A 21,905-nucleotide genomic window follows, 5' to 3' on the forward strand; every position below is an offset into this window, starting at 1 on the left:
TACTCCTCATCCATTATTAACGTAATATTTGCATATGACCAATCTAGTTTGGTGAAAACTTTGGCTCCTATTAACTCTACATACAGATCCTTTAAAGAAGGTAACGGGCACGGATTTTTATTAGTTCCCTGGTTCAATATCACTCTGTAAACACCACATAGTTGGACAGTTGCCTATCATTATAGTTTCATGTTGCCTATCATTATAGTTTACCTTTGCTTGGACTTTGCTCTGCTCTAATCTATCTTCTCTTCCTTTATTTGTTTATTTAATACATATGGAATAGTTTGAGGTGAGTAGTCAATTGGTTTTATTCAAAGTTCAAAGTCAATTTATTATCAAAGTGCATATATGTTACTGCCTACAATCCTGAAGTTCATTTTCTTGCGGGCAATCACTGTAAATACATGAAACACAATAGAATCAACGAAAGACCACACCCAACAGGACAAAAAGACATATAATGTGCAAAATAAACAACAAACTGTGCGAATACAAAAAGAAAGAGGAAAAAAGAAGTAGTAATAATCGAGAACATCAGATGCAGAGTCCTTGAAAGTGAGTCCATAGGTTGTGGGAACAGTTCAGTGATGGGATGAGTGAAATTGAGTGAAGTTATCCCCTCTGGTTTACAAACCTGATTGCTGAGAAGTAATTAATGTTTCTGAACCTGGTCTCCTGTACCACCTTCCTGCTGGCAGCAGTGAGAAGAGAGTATGGCCTGGATGGTCATACCTTGCTTGCCATAAACTGAAGCACTGTAACTATAGTACATAAAGTATGTAGTTATCTTGGAATATTTCTGATTATATCTAAGCATAATTTTGAAAGATCTCCCCTCAATGTACCTTTGATTTTCTGATCCAGCCTTTGCCATCAAGATTGGGTGATTGGTACAATCAGCTGATTGCTATTGGTAATGCCATCTGCTGACCACTATAACTCACTAAATAGTTTATCTGATTCAAAATCTTCAATATTTAACTCAAGTATATTTTTAATTGTCTGCAGTTTCATCGCTGATACTTGGCTGAACTTAAATTCATGCCTCATTAAGCAATCTTCTGCTATGACAATACTAATGTCGATGCAGTGATAATTTAATCATGCCTCTCTGTTAAGTTGCTCTGCCTTCCAACATTGTCACTGATGGTCTTAATCCAGTATAAATCCAATTCTCCCTAATTTCAGTACTCTGTAGAATTGTTCACTGTAGCTTTTGCTTTAAAAAAAGTCTCTCCTCTGTGAAGACGTTATATGATTGGAGTTGCTTTTGGCTTAGATAAGTGCTGCTTTTTGATAGCTAAAATATTTTAACTTTATTTTATTTGACATAAATATGGTGGGCACCTTTTGATGCACTAGTAACAGCAATTCAAGCCAGCCCAATCTGCATGTGTTTTGGATTATTTTGGAGCTGCAACCTTTGCTACTATTCTGTTTTGAAATTTCCTTTGTATTTGTACCAGTCATTAGACAGTATTATCTGGTATTTGTCAGCATCATCATTATTTCCACAGATATTGCGAGACTGTCTACAAGAACAGAATACCTGCCGTTTCAGAACCAATTTAGTTTAGTGACCAACCTCCACCCCTCCTGACTCATTAAATTAACTGGGATACCTTTTTAACATGACTTCTATTTTGTTGAATATTTATGAGCTTAGCCACTCCAGTGAATGCAACGTATCTATTTAGCTTCTCTATAATAATTGTGCCAATCCATATATACCACATGACCTGCTCTAACCTCATCGCTTTGTTTTGTCATCCCTCCTTCCTCTTGCCTAGATGCTCTACATCTCTTGTCAACCATGGTTCCTTCACCGTACCACCCTTTTCCTACCTCAATGGGACAAACCTATACAGATCCCCAAACAAGTGCCCCGTGAACAATCTTCACATTTCCATTGTACATTTCCCTGGGAGCATCTGTTCTTGGTTTACACTCCCAAGTTCCTGTGTAGCATTATAATTAGCCCTTCCTCTAATTAAGTACTTTTCCATACCATCTGCTCCAATCCTTGTCCAAGGCTATGGTAAAGGTCAGGGAATTAAGGCCACTGTCACCCACCAAGAAATCTGTCACCTGACCAGGTTCATTGCCTAGTGCCAGGTCCAGTAAAGCTTTTCCTCTGGTTGGTCTGTCCTTCTTGGACATATCTAACAAATTCTGTCCCAGTTAACTCTCTTACCTTAGAAACCATAGAACCATAGAAACTACAGCACTGAAACAGGCCCTTTGGCCCTTCTTGGCTGTGCCGAACCATTTTCTGCCTAGTCCCACTGACCTGCACACGGACCATATCCCTCCATACACCTCCCATCCATGTATCTGTCCAATTTATTCTTAAATGTTAAAAAAGAACCTGCATTTACCACCTCGTCTGGCAGCTCATTCCATACTCCCACCACTCTCTGTATGAAGAAGCCCCCCACTAATGTTCCCTTTAAACTTTTCCCCCCTCACCCTTAACCCATGTCTTCTGGTTTTTTTCTGCCCTTGCCTCAGTGGAAAAAGCCTGCTTGCATTCACTCTATCTATACCCATCATAATTTTATATACCTCTATCAAATCTCCCCTCATTCTTCTACGCTGCAGGGAATAAAGTCCTAACCTATTCAACCTTTCTCTGTAACTGAGTTTCTCAAGTCCCGGCAACATCCTTGTAAACCTTCTCTGCACTCTTTCAACCTTATTTATATCCTTCCTGTAATTTGGTGACCAAAACTGAACACAATACTCCAGATTCGGCCTCACCAATGCCTTATACAATCTCATCATAACATTCCAGCTCTTATACTCAATACTTCGATTAATAAAGGCCAATGTACCAAAAGCTCTCTTTACGACCCTATCTACTTGTGACGACACTTTTAGGGAATTTTGTATCTGTATTCCCAGATCCCTCTGTTCCACTGCACTCCTCAGTGCCTTACCATTAACCCTGTATGTTCTACGTTGGTTTGTCCTTCCAACGTGCAATACCTCACACTTGTCAGTATTAAACTCCATCTGCCATTTTTCAGCCCATTTTTCCCAGCTGGTCCAAGTTCCTCTGCAGGCTCTGAAAACCTTCCTCACTGTCTACTACACCTCCAATCTTTGTATCATCAGCAAACTTGCTGATCCAATTTACCACATTATCATCCAGATCATTGATATAGATGACAAATAACAATGGACCCAGCACTGATCCCTGTGGCACACCACTAGTCACAGGCCTCCACTCAGAGAAGCAATTCTCTACCACCACTCTCTGGCTTCTTCCATCGAGCCAATGTCTAATCCAATTTACCACCTCTCCATGTATACCTAGCGACTGAATTTTCCTAACTAACCTCCCATGCGGGACCTTGTCAAAGGCCTTACTGAAGTCCATGTAGACAATATCCACTGCCTTCCCTTCATTCACTTTCCTGGTAACCTCCTCGAAAAACTCCAATAGATTGGTCAAACATGACCTACCACGCACAAAGCCACGTTGACTCTCCCTAATAAGCCCCTGTCTATCCAAATGCTTGTAGATTCTGTCTCTTAGTACTCCCTCCAATAACTTACCTACTACTGACGTTAAACTCACCGGCCTATAATTTCACGGATTACTTTTCGATCCTTTTTTAGACAACGGAACAACATGAGCCACTCTCCAATCCTCCGGCACTTCACCCGTAGACAGCGACATTTTAAATATTTCTGCCAGGGCCCCCGCAATTTCAACACTAGTCTCCTTCAAGGTCCGAGGGAACACCTTGTCCCGGGGATTTATCCACTTTAATTTTTCTCAAGACAGCAAGCACCTCCTCCTTTTCAATCTGTACAGATTCCATAGATTTCATGCCAGCTTCCTTAGTAAATACAGACGCAAAAAACCTATTTAAGATCTCCCCCATTTCCTTTGGTTCCGCACAAAGCCGACCACTCTGATCTTCAAGAGGACCAATTTTATCCCTTACGATCCTTTTGCTCTTAATGTACTTGTAAAAGCTCTTTGGATTATCCTTCACTTTGACTGCCAAGGCAACCTCATGTCTTCTTTTAGCCCTCCTGATTTCTTTCTTAAGTATTTTCTTGCACTTCTTATACTCCTCAAGCACCTGATTTACCCCCTGTTTCCTATACATTTCATACAACTCCCTCTTCTTCTTTATCAGAGTTGCAATATCCCTTGAGAACCAAGGTTCCTTATTCCTATTCAATTTGCCTTTAATCTTGCCAGCAACATACAAACTCTGCACTCTCAAAATTTCCCCTTTGAAGGCTTCCCACCTACCAATCACATCTTTGCCAGAGAACAACCTGTCCCAATCCACGCTTTTTAGATCCTTCCGCATTTCTTCAAATTTGGCCTTCTTCCAGTTCAGAACCTCAACCCTAGGACCAGATCTATCCTTGTCCATGATCAAATTGAAACTAATGGTGTTATGATCACTGGAACCAAAGTGCTCCCCTACGCAGACTTCCGTCACTTGCCCTAATTTGTTACCTAACAGGAGATCCAATATTGCATCCCCTCTAGTTGGTCCCTCTATATATTGATATAGAAAACTTTCCTGAACACATTTTACAAACTCTAAACCATCAAGACCCCTAACAGTATGGGAGTCCCAATCAATGTATGGAAAATTAAAATCCCCTACCACCACAACTTTATGTTTCCTGCGTTGCCTGCTATCTCTCTGCAGATTTACTCTTGCAAGTCTCGTTGACTATTGGGTGGTGTGTAATACAATCCCACTAATGTGGCCATACCTTTCCTGTTTCTCAGCTCCACCCATAAGGACTCAGTAGACAAGCCCTCTAATCTGTCCTGCCTGAGCACTTCTGTAATATTTTCCCTAACAAGCAATGCTACTCCCCCACCTTTCATTCCTCTGCCTCTATCACATCTGAAACATCGGAACCCTAGAATATTAAGCTGCCAGTCCTGCCCCTCCTGTAGCCAAGTTTCACTAATTACTACAACATCATAATTCCACGTGTCAATCCATGCCCTCAACTCATCTGCCTTCCCCGCAATACTCCTAGCATTGAAATATATACACCTCAGAAGATTTTTACCACCACTCACAACCTTTCTATCAGCGGATTTGCTTAAACTTTCAACATAATTTATTTTCACCCCAGCCACACTGTCAGCTCTGGCACTCTGGTTCCCATCCCCTTGCAAATCTAGTTTAAAGCCTCCCCAATAGCACTAACAAACCTCCCTGAAAGGATATTGATCCCCCTGTGGTTCAAGTGTAACCCGTCTCTCTTGTACAGGTCCCACCTGCCCCAGAAGAGGTCCCAATGATCCTGAAATCTGAAACCCTGCCCCCTACACCAGTTCCTCAGCCACTTGTTCCTCCTCCAGAGCATCCTATTCCTACCCTCACTGGCACCTAGCACAGGTAGCAATCCTGAGATTACCACCCTTGGGGTCCTGCTTTTCAACTTCCTACCAAGCTCTCTATACTCACTGTCCAGGACCTCTTCACTCTTCCTTGCTATGTCATTGGTACCGATGTGCACCACGACATCTGGCTGATCACCCTCCCACTTCAGAATGTCATGCAATCGATCAGAGACATCCTTGACCCTGGCACCTGGGAGGCAACAAACCATCCTGGATTCTCTTGCACGAGGGAGGTGCCAATCAATATTAGGGAAGTTGAAGTCACCCATGACAACAACCTGTTATTTTTGCACTTTTCCAAAATTGGCCTTCCAATCTGCTCTTCAGTGTCTCTGATGCTGTTGTTGGGGCGGGGGGTTAGAGGGGTGGAGTGGTCTAGGGAGTAATCCCAATAGAGTGATTACTCCCTTGCTTCCGTCTTCTGCCTATACAAACTTGGTGGACAGTCCATCTGGGATGTCCTCCCTTTCTGCAGCTGTGATACTATCCCTAATTAGCAACACCACTCTCCCACCTCTTTAACTCCTTCCTTGGTCCTTTTGAACATCTAAACCCTGGCACATCCAGCAGCCATTCCTGCCCTTTTGACAGCCAAGTCTCTGAATGGTCATGATGTTATAGTTCCAAGTCATGATCCATGTTCTAGGTTCATTATCCTTATTCCTAATACTTCTCACATTAAACCACACACATTTCAACCCATCCAACTGAATGCATTTAATTCCTGTCCTTCCTCAGTCTCTCTCTGTATTGCATCTAGCTTACACCAACTGCTCCATTACCTGACCTAACACTCTGATTCCCATCTCCCTGCCAATCCAGTTTAAGCCCTCGCTAATTGCTCCAGCAAACCTGCCTGTAAAGACATTGGTGCTTTTGACTTCAAGTGTAACACATCCCTTTTGAATAGGTCACACCTTCCCTGATCCACAAATATGAAACTTAGAAGAAAAGCTTCAAGTAGGAATAGGAGTAGCCATTTCAGTCCACTAACCCATCTCTGTCATTGAATGAGATGACTTCTAATCTTTAACCTCAAACACCATTTCCTTCTCCATACTCATATCCTCTGATTTCTTTAATATTCACTTATCTATTGATTTCTCTGTTGAATGCAATTATGATTTTCGTATTTACTGTCCTCTGGATAGAGAGTAACAAGCATTCACCACATTTAAAAGGAGAACTTTCAGTTCTAAATGGTTCAACTTGTTTTTCAACCCCATGAAACTATTTCTAGACTTCTTAGTCAGGGTAAGTATCATCCCTGCATCGACTGTGTTTTGCTCTGTCAGTATTATATATTTTTCAATCGGTCACCTTTCATTTAGAAGAATGAGAGTAGAGGGCCAAACTACTCAAGCTCTCTCACATGAGGACTACCCAGAAACCTGTCTGCTGCTTTATTGTTTACACTCCCTCTTTAACAAGCTTATCCTTTACTACAAAAGAAGACCGTGCTTGTTTATAATGCTTTGGGTGCAGTCATTTGCTCACTGAAAATTAAATTCTGGAATGTTCTCACATCATTTTTGTTGGAACTAGTGATAGTGTCCTTGTATAATCTAATTATTCTAACGCAGTCTTTTTTGACAGGTTTCTCAGCAACATAGGCTTCTTTCTTCCATTGTTAATGATGCTGGCATGGTTGATTTCCATAGCGTGCTTCGTGCGGAAACTTGTGTTTGACAAAGAGCTTAGACTGGAAGAGGTAATGAAGTCCTGAGATCCTGTTGCTTAGAGTGCAAGAAACTCAACTGATGTTTTAGTGAATGCATTATTATGGTTAAAAGGAAGTTAAGAATGTGAATGGAAATAATTTGAGGGCTATATTGTAAAAAAGGTGAAAACTGGAATGATCACTCAAAATTTTATGTCCAGAATATTCATATCATGCATACAAATTGCCAGGTATTATTCCCTGTGTCCGATTTCTCATCGTCCACCTTGTTTGTAAGCCCACTGGCTTTTGACTTGCCTTGTTGACTGGGTGTGTTTCTTTTTCTTACTGCTGTAGAACAAAAGGCTGAGTGAAACTAAAAGTCTAATATAGATAGGTTAGTTAGAGATGTGTATATTGCTACCTCCAATTCAGAATTGGATGAAGTAGCATTCTAATCTTGATATTTATCTTAGTATCTGGTTTATGGGAATTTCATTTCCCAGATGAGCTTTGTTTACAAGTGTTCTTTCAGTTGTTCTAACAAGATTGTATCTGTCTTGTTGGAAAAATAACAATAACAGCTATTTGACTTCATTAAATATTGAATATTCTGGATATCAATTCTAATGGTTGTTCTTAGTTTAATTTTGGCTATAATTCTCATCACCTTATCAAAATGGCTTCAACTCCAAAAGAGCTTTTGTTAACACTAGTCATGAACACACATTTGCATCATATGACATTGACCAACTGTTGATGTCAGTGATACATCTTTGTCAGTCCTGGCTGCTGATGGTAATGATTATAAAGCTTGCTTTTACAAACAGCTCTAAGTACTTTCTATCTTTGTAGTAGGAACAATGTTGTTTGCATGTCACCAGTAAATATTCCTCTTAAGTTTGAACACTATTATGTCAAAAACAGAAACTGAAGTGAGCTATTTTACCCATTAAGTGGAACAGAAGAATTGGAAACTGCCTAGTCTGTTCACTAATTTTCCAGATCATGGTTGAGCTGCTATACTTGATCCATTTTCCTGCACCATCCCCGTAGTGTAATCTCTGAAAGTCTTTAGATTCAGTGAGTGGCTTCTCCCTTGTAGTAAGATTGTGACTCCCAACTGTAGATGCCTCAGACAGGGGGAACACCCTGTGGCACTCCACCAGTTAAAACTGCAACTCCAAGAGGTTCATTTATTCTCACTCATGTTTTCTGACTGTTGATTAAAACTTAAATATATTAAGCATTAATACATTAGAATGTGCAATTCTAATGCATTATGATCACTCTTCCTTAAATGGGAGTGTTATTCCCTGCGGTGATGTTTGATAATCATTATACATGGACAAATCTGAAACGATAATTTCCCTTGGTGGATCCTCAATGCATTGTTCTAGGAAATGGTATTATACATACTCTATGAATTTATGGTCTGGGTTGTCTTTGCCTGCTCGAATTGACAAGCTTCTTTGAAGGTTAAAGAGCTCTGACAGTGTGTTTTATGTTTTGCAGTACATGAAGATTCTGGGAGTGAAGCCATTAGTTCATTTTCTGGTCTGGTTTCTGGACAACTTCATTACCTTGATATTGAGCAGTGCTTTCATCACCATTATCCTCAAAGCCAGTGGGATTCTTCCCAACAGTGATGGATTCATTGTTTTCCTCTACTTCTTGGATTTTGGAGTTTCAGTTATTTCATTGGGCTACTTGATTGCAGCCTTTTTCAGCCATGCTAATACAGCAGCTCTCAGTGCCTGCTTGCTCTATATCATTACCTTCTTCCCTTATATGGTTTTGGTCGTGGTACAGAACCAGCTCAGCTTTTCCAGCCAGATTCTAATTGTAAGTTGTGATATCCAGTTTTACAATATTTGGTATAATTATTGCTTTTGTGATCGATCTGAAATGAATACCTTGTGCGGAAATGTCACTCAGTGCTGCGTTCAGCAAATTTCAAATCCAGAGAAAGGCTTGAAGAAATTATTTTTCTTTATGAGAGCTATGTAAGTCATTTCAAAGATTTCTTAGAGAGGAGCCAGTGAAGATAAAAGTAAATATGTCCGGTAACTGGAAGGTGTGTAATGATGCATTGTAGATCTAAGAGCAAAAGTGTTATTTTTCTGTCTAGTCTTTCTGGTGGGAAAGAGGGAGCCCAAGGCATCAGATGCACTCCAGCTTAAACTGACACCATGTGGATATGTTCAAATATCTTGTTTTGGGACTTCTCTGTCAGCTTAGGGTAGGTGGCCTCAGCACACAACCTATTCAGGTAACATGTTGATACTGGAATCCGAATGATCATATTGTCATGTTTTGTATGACATTTATTACTGAGTCATCTGGCACAATCATACCTTTGGCTAATCAGAAGAGTGAAGTGGGGCTGGAAATAAGTTTTCAGAAGTTGGACAACAGCAGACAAACCATTTCTGAAAATAGACTTTGGGGCTGTAGATTTTATTAGTGCAGATGGTGACTGTATCGATTTTTTTTAAAAAAGCTTGTTTACAATAGGTTGCTCGTGGGGAATGCAATTAAATGATATGACATCAGAGCTGAGGTGTGTGACAGGATTAAGTGACCAAATGGCCTGTTTCCATACTGTGTTCTTTATGCCTATATATTCTTCTTACAGAATGTAGCCACCTTAGTTTGTGGACATATTAGTAATATAGACTTAGTATATTAGACATCTAAATCATCAAACTGCTCAGATAGTAATACCTTTTCAAAAATCTCAATTCTATTTAGTGTCTCCTGTGCACGACTGCATTCAGCCAGGGAACCTATATTATCACTCTTTTTGAAGGGGAAGGAAAAGGTAAGGAACTCTTAGAATGTGACATTAACTTATCTGACATCCTGATGATAAAAGCTGTATGGAAAATATAAATTAACACACACAATTTGTATTGATTGTGATAAATGAGAAAAATGTAGCAGAACTTCCAGCTTAATATTTGTTTTAAATGAAGGTCTTTTAAAAAGTAAACAAAAACTTGTTAGAAAAAATATATTTGAAGAAATCTAATTTTCTAGAAAGATAAATCTTTATTTCTGTGCTTATCACTATTTTGGCTGATGTTCATTGCACTTGGAATGCCTTTCAAACCCATTCCTTCTGCTTCATTGTCAAAAGTCATTACTTGCATGTAAGTTTGTACAGACTCTGTACAAACAATTTTACAAAATTTTCTCTGGTTTTCTAAACTTCCATATCATTCTTTCCATTGAATTTGTCTTTGGTAGATGGACATAGAATAGCATAGCAGCACACATAAAATTGTGAAGGAACTGTGCATGTCAGGCCGTACCTATGGTGGGAAATGTGCAGTCAATTTTTCAGACCAAAATCCTTCATCAGCTCGTTTCTCTTCATAGATGTTGCCTTATCTGAGTTCCTTCAGAATTTTGTGTGTGTTGCACCTGCAGAATCTTTTGTGTCGCTATAAAACAATTGGGCACAGATAAAGGCCCTTCAGCCGACCATGTCTGTGTTGTCTATGATGCCAACCTAACTGATCCCATCTACAGGCACAAGATCTGTATTCCCTCCCTGTCGAAATGCCTCTTAAAACATTGCCATTGTATCTGCTTCTCCCACCTTTCATGGCAGCACATTTCCGACCCCGGCCACTCGCTGTGTAAAAATAAACTTACCTTGCCAATCTTCTTTAAACGTTCCCCATCTCACCTTCTGCCTATACCCTCTAATATTTGACATTTCTATCCTGGAGAAAAAGACAATGCCTATCAACTCTATCTATGTCTGCAATAATTTAATTTACCCTTATGAAGTTGTTCCTCAGCTTTTGACTCTCCAGAGAAAATATTCCAGTTGTGTCCAACTTCTCCTTATAGCTTATGCTCTCCAGTCCAGGCAACATTATGGTGATGCTCTGCTGCTCCTTCTCCAAAGCCTCCATGTTCATTCTGAATGGCAGCATTTATGACTCAGCTCAATCTACCAGTTACCTCTCAACTAGTCATCTCCAAGGTCATTTACAGACTACCACTAAAATTGAACAGCCGTCCACCAGCCTTGCTTCACCCGCTGTGTTAGTACTGTGTCAAAGGCATAGAAATAGTCCATTAAGAGACTGTACAAGAGTGAACAGTTGATATTTACCTGAATATTTATCTAAAAGTGGAAGCTTTGTAAGTTTCTGCCTTTTTTTCCTTTTCTTAATCTTCCTCATGCAATTCTTTTGGGATTTGGGAGGAAATCACAGCATGCGACAGAAACACCTGTGGTCTTAGAGAGACAATAATTTGTGATTATAACGTAGCATTGCTGCATTCAGTTACTTTGTAGTTTGAGGAAATATGGGTATTGTGTTTTAAAAATAGCTTTGCTTGAAAAGCAAACTGGCAGATAATGTACAAAGAACAAAACAAGTGAATTTAATTTCATATTTGCTAGCTTTAAATCTGAACATATTATGAACTCGTTATGTCTCTCTGGAAATGGACCCCTTCCGAGACTTATGTTTTTTTTCAAATGGACTTTTTGTTTTCCAGGACTGCAGTGGGATAACATGTATGAAGCTGTCGGGGGTGCAGAAAATGTATCGTTTGCTTGCATTTGCTGGATGCTTGTGGTTGATTCACTGATATATCTCATACTAGGCTGGTATCTACATAATATCTTCCCTGGTATGAAAAGCAAGTCTTCTTCACTAATTATCATTGCAAATTTGTACTAGAGTTAGGGGAATACATTTATTTTAAAAGATGAGACACAATTGTAGAAGAAGCCAAGGGCTCTGTGGTTATTTACCAAAGTAATCTGCAAGGTATTTACTGGAATTTATATTAGCGTGGATTATTTTTTATTCTACGCTATGTGTAGTAAAGATTGCATTAGACATTTTTGGGAGATAGTTGATTAAAGGCACCCTGGTATGAACAAAGAATATTAGTCTGTTTAAAATGGTTAAAACAATGCATTGTAAAATTTGTTACAGTATCTTAGAAAATATGGCCATTCTGTATCTGCTACTGCTGATTTTTTTAAAATTTGGATTTGTTGAATTCTAGTCTCCTCTCTCTTTCCCATGTATATTCATGTATGTTTTTTTTTCAAATGGTCATGGCGTTCTTTTAAAAAAATATATTTTAAGTGTAAATTTTATTAATTCACTTGCTGGATGTTGATTGTAAGTTGAACGTAGAGAAGATTGATCCCTGCAGAATTTTTGCTTATTTACACTGATGGATGCCCAGTCTTTCTGGGATCACTAACTTCCCTGTTCAGGCTATATGTGAAGTGAAGATCTCAGTTCAAGCAAGTCACATGTGTAAAGCATTTTGTAACTGAATAATCTACCAAATCATATCTTAAAAAATAATTTGGAATCTATATTTTTATTGGAAATTTGACTGATAGTTACACTCTTCATATCTTGCATTTATATATTTTAGTGAAAAGAATCAAAAAATCCCTCTGGAATTTGGTAACATGCTAATGAATCTACTTTGTATCCTTTCTCCATGCCATGCATAAAATGAAATACACAGTTACATTTGAGGCTTAACCAATACATTGTACAACTTTGTTATCGCTTCCTGTTAATATAAGACCAATACATATGAATGTATTTGCCTTTTTCATGGTCATTAGCAGGTACCCCTTAAAGAGTTTTGTACCTGCAATCTATAACTATTCTGTCCTTTGGCTGTGTTTAAAAATCTTATAATTGTAAGTAGGGATACCCAAACATTGACACAGATGGTAAATTTACTCTGTGAAACTCTGGGCTTGGCTTGCTGAAAAGAAACAGTTTTGGGAATAGCTCAAAAGGTGCTCTCTGTTTGGAAACATTGATACAGTAATTTCTATACTAAGTCTGTGATTAACCATTTCTGGAGATAATGCTGCCTACTTGTTTCTCCTAGTGTGCCAGTACTGTAATGGACTTGTTATAAGAAAGTTGCTTTGTCCGAGTTATTCTGTCAGTTTAAACTAACTGGCTTACGTCAGTTCAACTGGTGAAGGCTTATATTTTCTCCATCATTTGCTCCATCTAAATAGAAACATTTGAGTAGATGTGCTTTAAACAGAACAGATGCCCAGTTTTTTCCCTATAAGATCACACATATTGTTTGCGATAAACTCATATTTATAATTATTTCCATGGATTGAAAATAGGGGAGATCTTGGCACATGTGCCCAAAACAACACTACCCATTTCATTCTAACTCAAAAGCATTAGTTTACCCAGATTATCTCAGCTCGTTCCATGAAGCTATATCCCTTTGAGTACTATTCAGCTCAATTTTCTTAAGGAATTGCTGTGCAGGGCTTTTCTGAAAATCCATTTATATACTGTACTTTATGGGGCATTACTTTTAAACTAAATCACATTAATTTTATTTGGGGATTAAAATAAATATTCATGTCAATTTTGAGTAATGAAAATTACACAGATTTACTTTTATGCTCCCTCTCTCTTCTAAAGTTTTTTAAAGATGTGTGAAATACTATTTCCTGAGAATGCTTGTCTGTAAATGCTTTTGTAGTCTTTTATTTGTGTGCACATAAGAAGTCACATATTACGTACTTATCACTTTTAACTTTATCTCCCATGTTTTAGGTAAATATGGAACTCGCAGACCTTGGTATTTTCCATTTACAGGTTCATATTGGATGAATCTGTGCAGTTGTGCAAAAAAGCATGATAGAAAGATAGGAGAAGGGTACTGGGCTGAAAATCTGAACCACTACAACCAGCAAATGAATGCAAAAGGTAACATTTAAATGTTCTGACACTTTAATTTTTCTGTGTCTGAGAATCCACTTAGAGATATACAGTAGCTTTAAAAAAAAGCAAATTGCTACAGGTGATGAAAATCTGAAATAAAAGCACAAAAAGCTGGAAATAACAACAGACCAGGCAGTATCCGTGTAGAGAGAAAAAGGTTTGCATTTCTGGGAAATTAATCTTCACAAGGCTTGTTAAGGAAATAGCAAAGCTAATATTTCATAATGCAGTGCCCATTCTTATATTTGCAAACTCTTCCAGCCTTAGAGCCTTCTAAGAAATCTATGTTCTTTAAATGTCAACCTCTTATCTATCCCCTTCTCTTTTTAATTTGCCATTATAGATGATCATGGTCTCCCCACTTATGCCATATGTTCTAAAGGTCATTCTCAAGATTTTTTCACTAATTTGCAGTTTTCTTCTCAGAACCTAAAACTGTGAAATCGCAGTCTGAAGCTCTCATGCATTATGCACCATAATGTGCAATGAAATGGAATCCTTTTCCAAAACATTTTATCCTCCTGAACTTGTTATCAATGATAATTTGTGTGTGGTTTGATTAATAACCAAAAATATGATCAGTCTTGAAGTACAAAATGTTAACTTATTCCCTCTTCTTCTGGGAAATCTCAAATATGTGATAAGCGATTTTAAAAACCTTTGCACTGAGTTAGAACTAGAAGGAAGAAGGACAGAGCAACCATTATCAACAGGCACTGGGTTTGCCTGTTTTGGAAGTCAGTTCCATTCAAGCCAACCTTTCAGAGTTCCCAGGAGAATCTAAGGAACTATGTTTACATTGGGAGAGCTGACTCCCAGAACTGTCGCGTCACAGTATGAAAAAGTTACAGAATCAGTCCTTGTGGCTAATACCACAGATTGCCAAAGCACAATCCTTGGATATAGCCTATTACCCACAATGGGTCCAATCTACCAAATATAGAGGCACAGTTGTTGTGCTAGTCCTCAACATTGACTCTAGATCCCATGAAGCCTCCAAGTTTCAGTAGTCACTAACATGGAAATCTCCTCCTACTTCTTACCTATGGTCTTGCCGCAGTACAGGGACACAATGTGTTTTCTGGATTGGGACTAATGCCCAATGTTAATGTGACTAATATCAATTGAGCTAATCAAGACCTGACGGGCAACGTTATCAGGCTGGGCACCAATAAGTAGTGAAGCAGAGCTAAGCTTTTATCCTCCACAACCTTTTTATGTGCATCTCTCCATAGCAGTGCTGGAAGAAGAGACCACTACATGATCCTTAAATGTGTTTATACCAAGTACGTTACCCTTGTGTGATGTGACACTGTGTTCATGCTAAGTGGAAGAGACTTAGAACAGACATTGAAAATGAAAGAACTATTGATCCTTGACCCTGTAAATTAATTTACATAAGTAAAAGAATCAGGTTTGGAATTATGACAGGCATTTCATCTGTTCCTTTCTTTCAACAGTGGAGCCTTTGAATTATATTAACTTCCATGGGAAAGAAGAGATAACCAATAAATTGGAGATAGGAGTAGCTGTAAGGTCTCTCACCAAAGTTTATAAGCACAATGACAAGGCAGCTGTTAAAGACTTGAATCTTGATTTCTACAAAGGAGAAATTACAGCTTTGTTAGGACCCAATGGAGCAGGGAAGACAACAATAATGTAAGTGATAATTTATAATCTGCTAAGTAAACCTTAAACAATGCAGATAAAGGGAAGAATCTGATCTTTAACCATTACTTTTCACTAGTTGTCAGACTAAGTAAGTAATATAATTCAGCAAGTGTTCATTTTCAAAGCAGTCCTCTTGCTGAAGATTTGGTGAATAAGGTATTTTTTCTCATCAGGTTCTTTTTCTAAAACTGTGCATTTAAATGTTCGGAATTTGATTGAAAAGGCTTTGTTTATAACTACATCATGTACCACTAGACCGCTGGTGGATAAAATTTAGTTTTGCATTTATGATGTCAATAAAAAGAAAAATTTAGTGAAAGAGTTATTTCCATATATGTTGCTGGATGTAATTATGTTTTTTGATTTACTCTTTGCAAAGCCCATTGGTTTGTAGATGTAAACAACAGGAATTCTGCAGATGCTGGAAATTCAAGCAACACACATCAAAGTTGCTGGTGAACGCAGCAGGCCAAGCAGCATCTGTAGGAAGAGGTGCAGTCGATGTTTCAGGCCGAGACCCTTCGTCAGGACTAACTGAAGGAAGAGTGAGTAAGGGATTTGAAAGCTGGAGGGGGAGGGGGAGATCCAAAATGATAGGAGAAGACAGGAGGGGGAGGGATAGAGCCAAGAGCTTTTGCCAAGAGCCAATCCCCTTTTGCCTATCACCTGTCCAGCTCTTGGCTCTATCCCTCCCCCTCCTGTCTTCTCCTATCATTTTGGATCTCCCTCTCCCCCTCCCCCTCCAACTTTCAAATCCCTTACTCAGTCTTCCTTCAGTTAGTCCTGACGAAGGGTCTCGGCCTGAAACGTCGACTGCACCTCTTCCTACAGATGCTGCTTGGCCTGCTGTGTTCACCAGCAACTTTGAGGTGGTTTGTAGATGTGTTTACTTTTGGTAGCCATATCACAGTTATATTTCAAAGTTCCAGAGTTTTAATCTAGCTCGAACATTATTGAATGTAATGAAGGAGAATTGTGAAAATGACAATTTGTAATTACTCACCTATTAGTAAAGAAGTTCCTTACTGCTTTACAGTCTATTAAGTTGTGTATTCTAAAACAGTTTGTGGTGTTTTGCTTTCGACAAAGGTCAATGTTAACTGGCTTGCACCAGCCCACCTCTGGAGCTGTTTATGTTGGCGGAAGGAATATGAATCGAGATATCTCAGACATTAGAGAAGAGCTGGGAGTGTGCCTCCAGCATGACGTCTTGTTTGACACCTTAACTGTTGAAGAGCATCTTCAGTTATATGGCATAATAAAAGCACCAGAGTGGACAAAAGAGAAGTTGCAAAGAGAGGTGAACATGTAAGTCTCAGTATGTTGACATACTAAACAATTAAATATTTACAAACGAGTTTTGGTAGGAGATTCTAATGGGTGTCATTCGATTTTTAAGTACATCTGACCCCAAACTGGCCTATTTCAAGCCTGAAGTGCAAATCTAGTTTCCAGAATCTTTTGTACTACTTTCCATAATATGGGGTATACACCCAGACTGAACTGATCAGCAAGCGAACTTTCTGAATTTTGCCCATTTATGGCCGAAATTTTATAAGTTAAAACAAATTGTGTTACTGAGTTTGTGGTTATGAAGGTGAATATTCATTAAGATTTGAAAGAATATGTTATTTCAAAGACAAAGTCCACTTATCTCTGTCACTTGATGATAATTATTTTTTTGGCTAGTCAGCTGACCTTAAGAAACTATTGTCATATTCAAAAGTTTTTAAAAATTATACAGGAAGTTTTAACTCTTCCGTTTACCTGATATGCTGTGTGTATAATCTCCCAAAAAGCCTTGTTTCTGTCACTTACAGAACTAGGTTGAACAAAAGAGTTAGAGTTAACTTGAAATACAGAGGGCAAATGTATACTAAAACCAAGCAACCTGCCTCAGCAGGGCAGTAAGGTCACCCAACTTATTAATTCTTGTTTTTATTTTGCTATGAATTCCAGGGTTAGCCACAATCTAGTGGCCCATATGTTGTGTCTTTTCTTGCCTCAGTGCTTAATGGCTAATCTCAGTGTTCACTCAGTTTCTGCATTATGACTGGCGGAAGGTTGCTGATTGTCTGCTGGCAGAACTCGGATACCTTGGAGAATAACTTGAGTGATTCTGGGTTTATCAGGTCCCATTTTCTAGTGAGCATGCTTGATATATGCTGATTTGCTTTGAGGCAGTAACGAAGACCCTGATGGAATGGCTGTACAGTGAAATCCACTGCCTTTGTTTCCCACTATCCTCAGAGTCCACCTGCTTGATCAAGCTTTTAATCACCAATCCTAATATATCCTTCTGCCCATTGTCTATTTATTCTGTTATTTCTGTGAACTATCTTTGCATGTTATTTGTTCCAACAGCAAGGATCTTATATAAATGCTTCTTATTGTTGTTAGCTTTGTATATTAGAAATTTTCTTGAGGGATTATTCTGCATTGTTTGCAGTTGATCTATTTTAATGGATGGTAGTCTGAAAAAAATGTAGAAAGCTTCTGCTCATTTTCCATCGTGTATCTTATTCCGTACAGCTCTACACCAGAGGTGCTAATCCATAATTAATGCTACCTCCTATTCTGTGTGAAGTGCACATTATGCCTGATCTATGCATATTCAGATTGTTTTACTTGATATCGTGTCTCACTGTTACTTGTGGTATTTCATCTCTCATGCCAAACAGTTAACCGAAAGAAAAGTCAATTTGACTAGCTAATTTCAAATAAGCCGCCAGCTGCAAGCTTGAGCAGATATGACATTGCTAGTGGAGCAGAGGGACAGAAATACTCAGCTGTCACAGTCAAAAACCCAATATATTCAATAGAGATTAAGTTACAGAAATCCTGCAATGATCAAGACCTCGGTTTTATTTCTCCCATTACAGGCATTTGTGCAGCCCTTAACTGCACTACTCAGGGGCTCCAAAGCCCTTCGGTTTCTAAAGACATTTTATCCTTACATCAAGGTCTCTAAAGAAATATATTGTGCATTTAAAGAACTTCACTTCCTATTTAATGTCTACTTCATTCAAACTCAAGTTTTTAAGTTGTTTGATATCCTAGCTATTAAATCAATAGAATTCTGAAGAATGGTGTGAACTTGTCAATGCTATGTAAAATCTCTATTTATCTTTACACAGTGTGATTTTCAGCACTATTTTTCTATACTTTAATCATTTGTATATAAATTTGTCATGGTGACAAGCTATATAAAACCTCTGCAACACACACAAAATGCTGGAGGAACTCAGCAGGCCGGGCAGCATCTGTGGAAAAGAGTCCATAGTTGACATTTCGGGCTGAGACCCTTCATCAGGACTCAGGCCTGTGTTCTGATGAAGGGTCTCGGCCTGAAACGTTGAGTGTTTACTCTTTTCCATAGATGCTGCCCGGATTGCTGAGTTCCTCCAGCATTTTGTGTGTGTTGCTTCGATTTCCAGCATCTGCAAATTTTTCTTGTGCTTGTATTTAAAACCTTTGTTTCTTTCAGGGCCCTTGAGAAAGCAGGAATTTGTCAATATCAGCACAAACGTGTCGGAACTTTGTCTGGAGGAACAAAAAGAAAGCTCTCATTAGCGATTTCATTTATTGGAAGCTCCACTACCATAATTTTGGATGAACCCACCAGTGGCGTTGATCCTTGTTCTCGACGTAAAATCTGGGATATAATACTGAAATACAGACAAGGTAAGGAAGTATGAAGTTTACTCTGACAAAAAATTATATGATCTGTGGGATTTCTCAAGTTATACCTGGTATGGAATTTAATTTCAATCTGGGATACAAAAAGGGAGAGAGAGAGAACCTCATTACCATGACTGAATTCTTCATTATCCTGCATTTATCAATTATGCCCACTCTTTATGGATATATAGATATTGGAAACCACCTTTTGTACTTTAAAAACAGAGTTAGATATTTTCAGTTTCAATAACAGATTGTCAACAAGTCTTCATTGAAATAAGTGTTCTGTGTTCCCCTTAGATCAGGCGTTCCCAACCATTTTTTATGCCATAGATCAATACCATGAAGCAAGGGGTCCATGGACCCAAGTTGGGAACCACTGCCTTAGAGCATCTTTCTGTGCAATAGCAAACGCTGCCAATATCAACTGACAGGCTTATCACATTGATAGTGAATTGATATTGAATAAGAAAATGAAAGGTCAGAATAATCAGATAACTCCTCAAGTGTGCTTTATCCTTCAGTATCATTGTAGGTCCTGTACCTCAGACCTACGTTTATGTGAACTCTTAATTTTATATCTTAATTTTCTATGTCCTCAAATCTGTTGACCTCATCAAAGCTTGAATGCAAAGTTATTTTAGCTACAATCTGACAGATTTTTAAACAATTTAATTTTAATATATTTAACATAAGAAAATAGCCAGTAATAGTTCTCACCCCTTGGTTCAAATCAGTGAAGGGAAGTTGAAACTTATTAATCCAACTGCTGACGTAGGATGATTCTTTTTAAAAGTTTGCTTCTGACAGGCCAGGCCTTACTCTTTTGCAACTAGTTTCGGAACATAGACCATAGAACATTACAACACAGTACCGGCCCTTTGGCCTAGGAAGTTATGCTGACCTTTTAACCTACTCTAAAATCCATCTATCCCTTCCCACCAATATAGCCCTCCAGTTTTCTGTTCATCCACATACCTACCTAAGATTTTCTTAAATGTCCCTAACGTATCTGTCACTTTCCTCCATTCACCTTAAGATAATGCCCCCAGTATAAGTATTTCTGCCCTGAGAAAAAGTCTTTAGTTATCCACTCAATCCATGCTTCTTATCACCTTGTCCCTCTGTCAAGTTGTCTTTCATCCTCCTTTGCTCCAAAGAGAAAAGCCCTATCTCACTCAACCTATCCTCATAAAACATGCTTTCTCATCCAGGCAGCACCCTGATAAATCTGGTCTCCACCCTCTCTAAAGCTTTCACAACCTTCCCATAATGAGGTGACCAGAACTGAACTCAATGTTCAAGGTGTGGTCTAATCAGGGTTTCATACAGCTGCAACATTACCTCGTAGCTCTTGAACTCAATCCCACAGCTAATAAAAACCAACACACCATACACCTTCTTAACCACCCTATCAATCTGTGTGGCAACTTTGTGGGATCTGTGGCCTTGGACCCCAAGATCCCTCTGTTCCTCCATACTGCTAAGAATCCTGCCATTAAGCCTGTATTCTGCCTTCAAAGTCCACCATTCAAGGTGCATCATTTCTTACTTCTCGAGATTGAACTCCATCTGCTACTTCTCAGCTCAGCTCTGAATCCTGTCAATGATCTGTTGTAGTCTATGATAACCTTCTATAATATTCACAACTCCACCAACCTCCATGTCATCAGCAAACCTACCAACCCACCCTTCCACTTCCTCATCCAAGTCATTTATAAAAAATCACAAAGAGTAGAGGTTCCAGAACAGATCCCTACAGAACACCACTGGTCACTGACCTCCATCTAAAACCTCCCTCTGCCTTTTATGGGTAAGCTACACAGCCAAGTTTCATCAGACCCCATGCCTTTTGACTTTCTGAATGTGCCTACAATGGAAAACCTTATTATTCACCTTTAAAAAATCCATATATACCACATCCACTGTCTACCTCCATCAATATGCTTTGTCACATCATCAAAGAATTCAATCAGGCTTGCGAGTCACGACTTACCCCTCGCAAAGCAGTGCTATTGCAATTCAGACTATGCTTCTACAAATGCTGGTAAATCCTGTCTCTAAGAATCTTCTCCAATAATTTGCCCAACACTGAAGTAAGACTCATTGGTCTGGAATTACCATGGTTATCCCTGTTCCTTTTCTTGATCAGCAGAATATCATTTGCCACCCTCCAGTCATCTGGTACTACTCCTGTGGCTAGTGAGGATACAAAGATCATCACCAAAGGCGCAGTTATCCCTTAGTAACGTGGGATGTGTCCTGTCCGGCCCTGGGGACATCTCTCCAAATGTTTTAAAAAGTTCCAGCACTCTATTGGACAGTATTAGATATGGGAATATGGCCACAAACACATGGACAGAACATATATTTTTACAGCCTGCACTCGTATTTATTCTATGTTCAGAATCATTTATTTATCACGTGCATTGAAACATACAGTGAAATGTGTGTTAACAACCAACTTAACCCAAGGATATGCATGTTGTGTTGCTGTCAAATACTTATCAGGTTCATCTGGGATTTATTTATCCCCCAGTGCTACCTCTTTAGCACCATTTTGTAGTGGTCCGATATCCACTCTCACCTCTCTTTTACATATATATATATATATATAGATAAAGCTTGGTATCCTCTTTTTTTTATTTTTGTATTTTCATATTTCATCTTTTCTCTCCTTGTTGCTTTTTAGTTAGCTTCTGTTGGTTTTTTAAAGCTTCCCAAT

General features: G+C 38.8%; 1 protein-coding gene across 2 annotated transcripts in view; it reads left to right on the top strand.

The window, feature by feature from the left end:
- The window catches only part of LOC134344338 (ATP-binding cassette sub-family A member 13-like), a 219,322-nt gene that overhangs the window by 129,791 nt on the left and 67,626 nt on the right, over window positions 1-21,905 (top strand). For both annotated transcript variants that reach the window (XM_063043940.1, XM_063043941.1), the window contains exons 33-40: window positions 6,998-7,112; window positions 8,577-8,906; window positions 9,816-9,885; window positions 11,586-11,720; window positions 13,661-13,813; window positions 15,289-15,487; window positions 16,589-16,807; window positions 18,987-19,183. In XM_063043940.1, coding sequence (XP_062900010.1) covers window positions 6,998-7,112; window positions 8,577-8,906; window positions 9,816-9,885; window positions 11,586-11,720; window positions 13,661-13,813; window positions 15,289-15,487; window positions 16,589-16,807; window positions 18,987-19,183 — 1,418 coding nt within the window. The remainder of the gene's footprint in view (window positions 1-6,997; window positions 7,113-8,576; window positions 8,907-9,815; window positions 9,886-11,585; window positions 11,721-13,660; window positions 13,814-15,288; window positions 15,488-16,588; window positions 16,808-18,986; window positions 19,184-21,905) is intronic.

The sequence above is a fragment of the Mobula hypostoma genome, chromosome 3 (assembly GCF_963921235.1).
Source record: "Mobula hypostoma chromosome 3, sMobHyp1.1, whole genome shotgun sequence".
NCBI classification, from domain to species: domain Eukaryota; kingdom Metazoa; phylum Chordata; class Chondrichthyes; order Myliobatiformes; family Myliobatidae; genus Mobula; species Mobula hypostoma.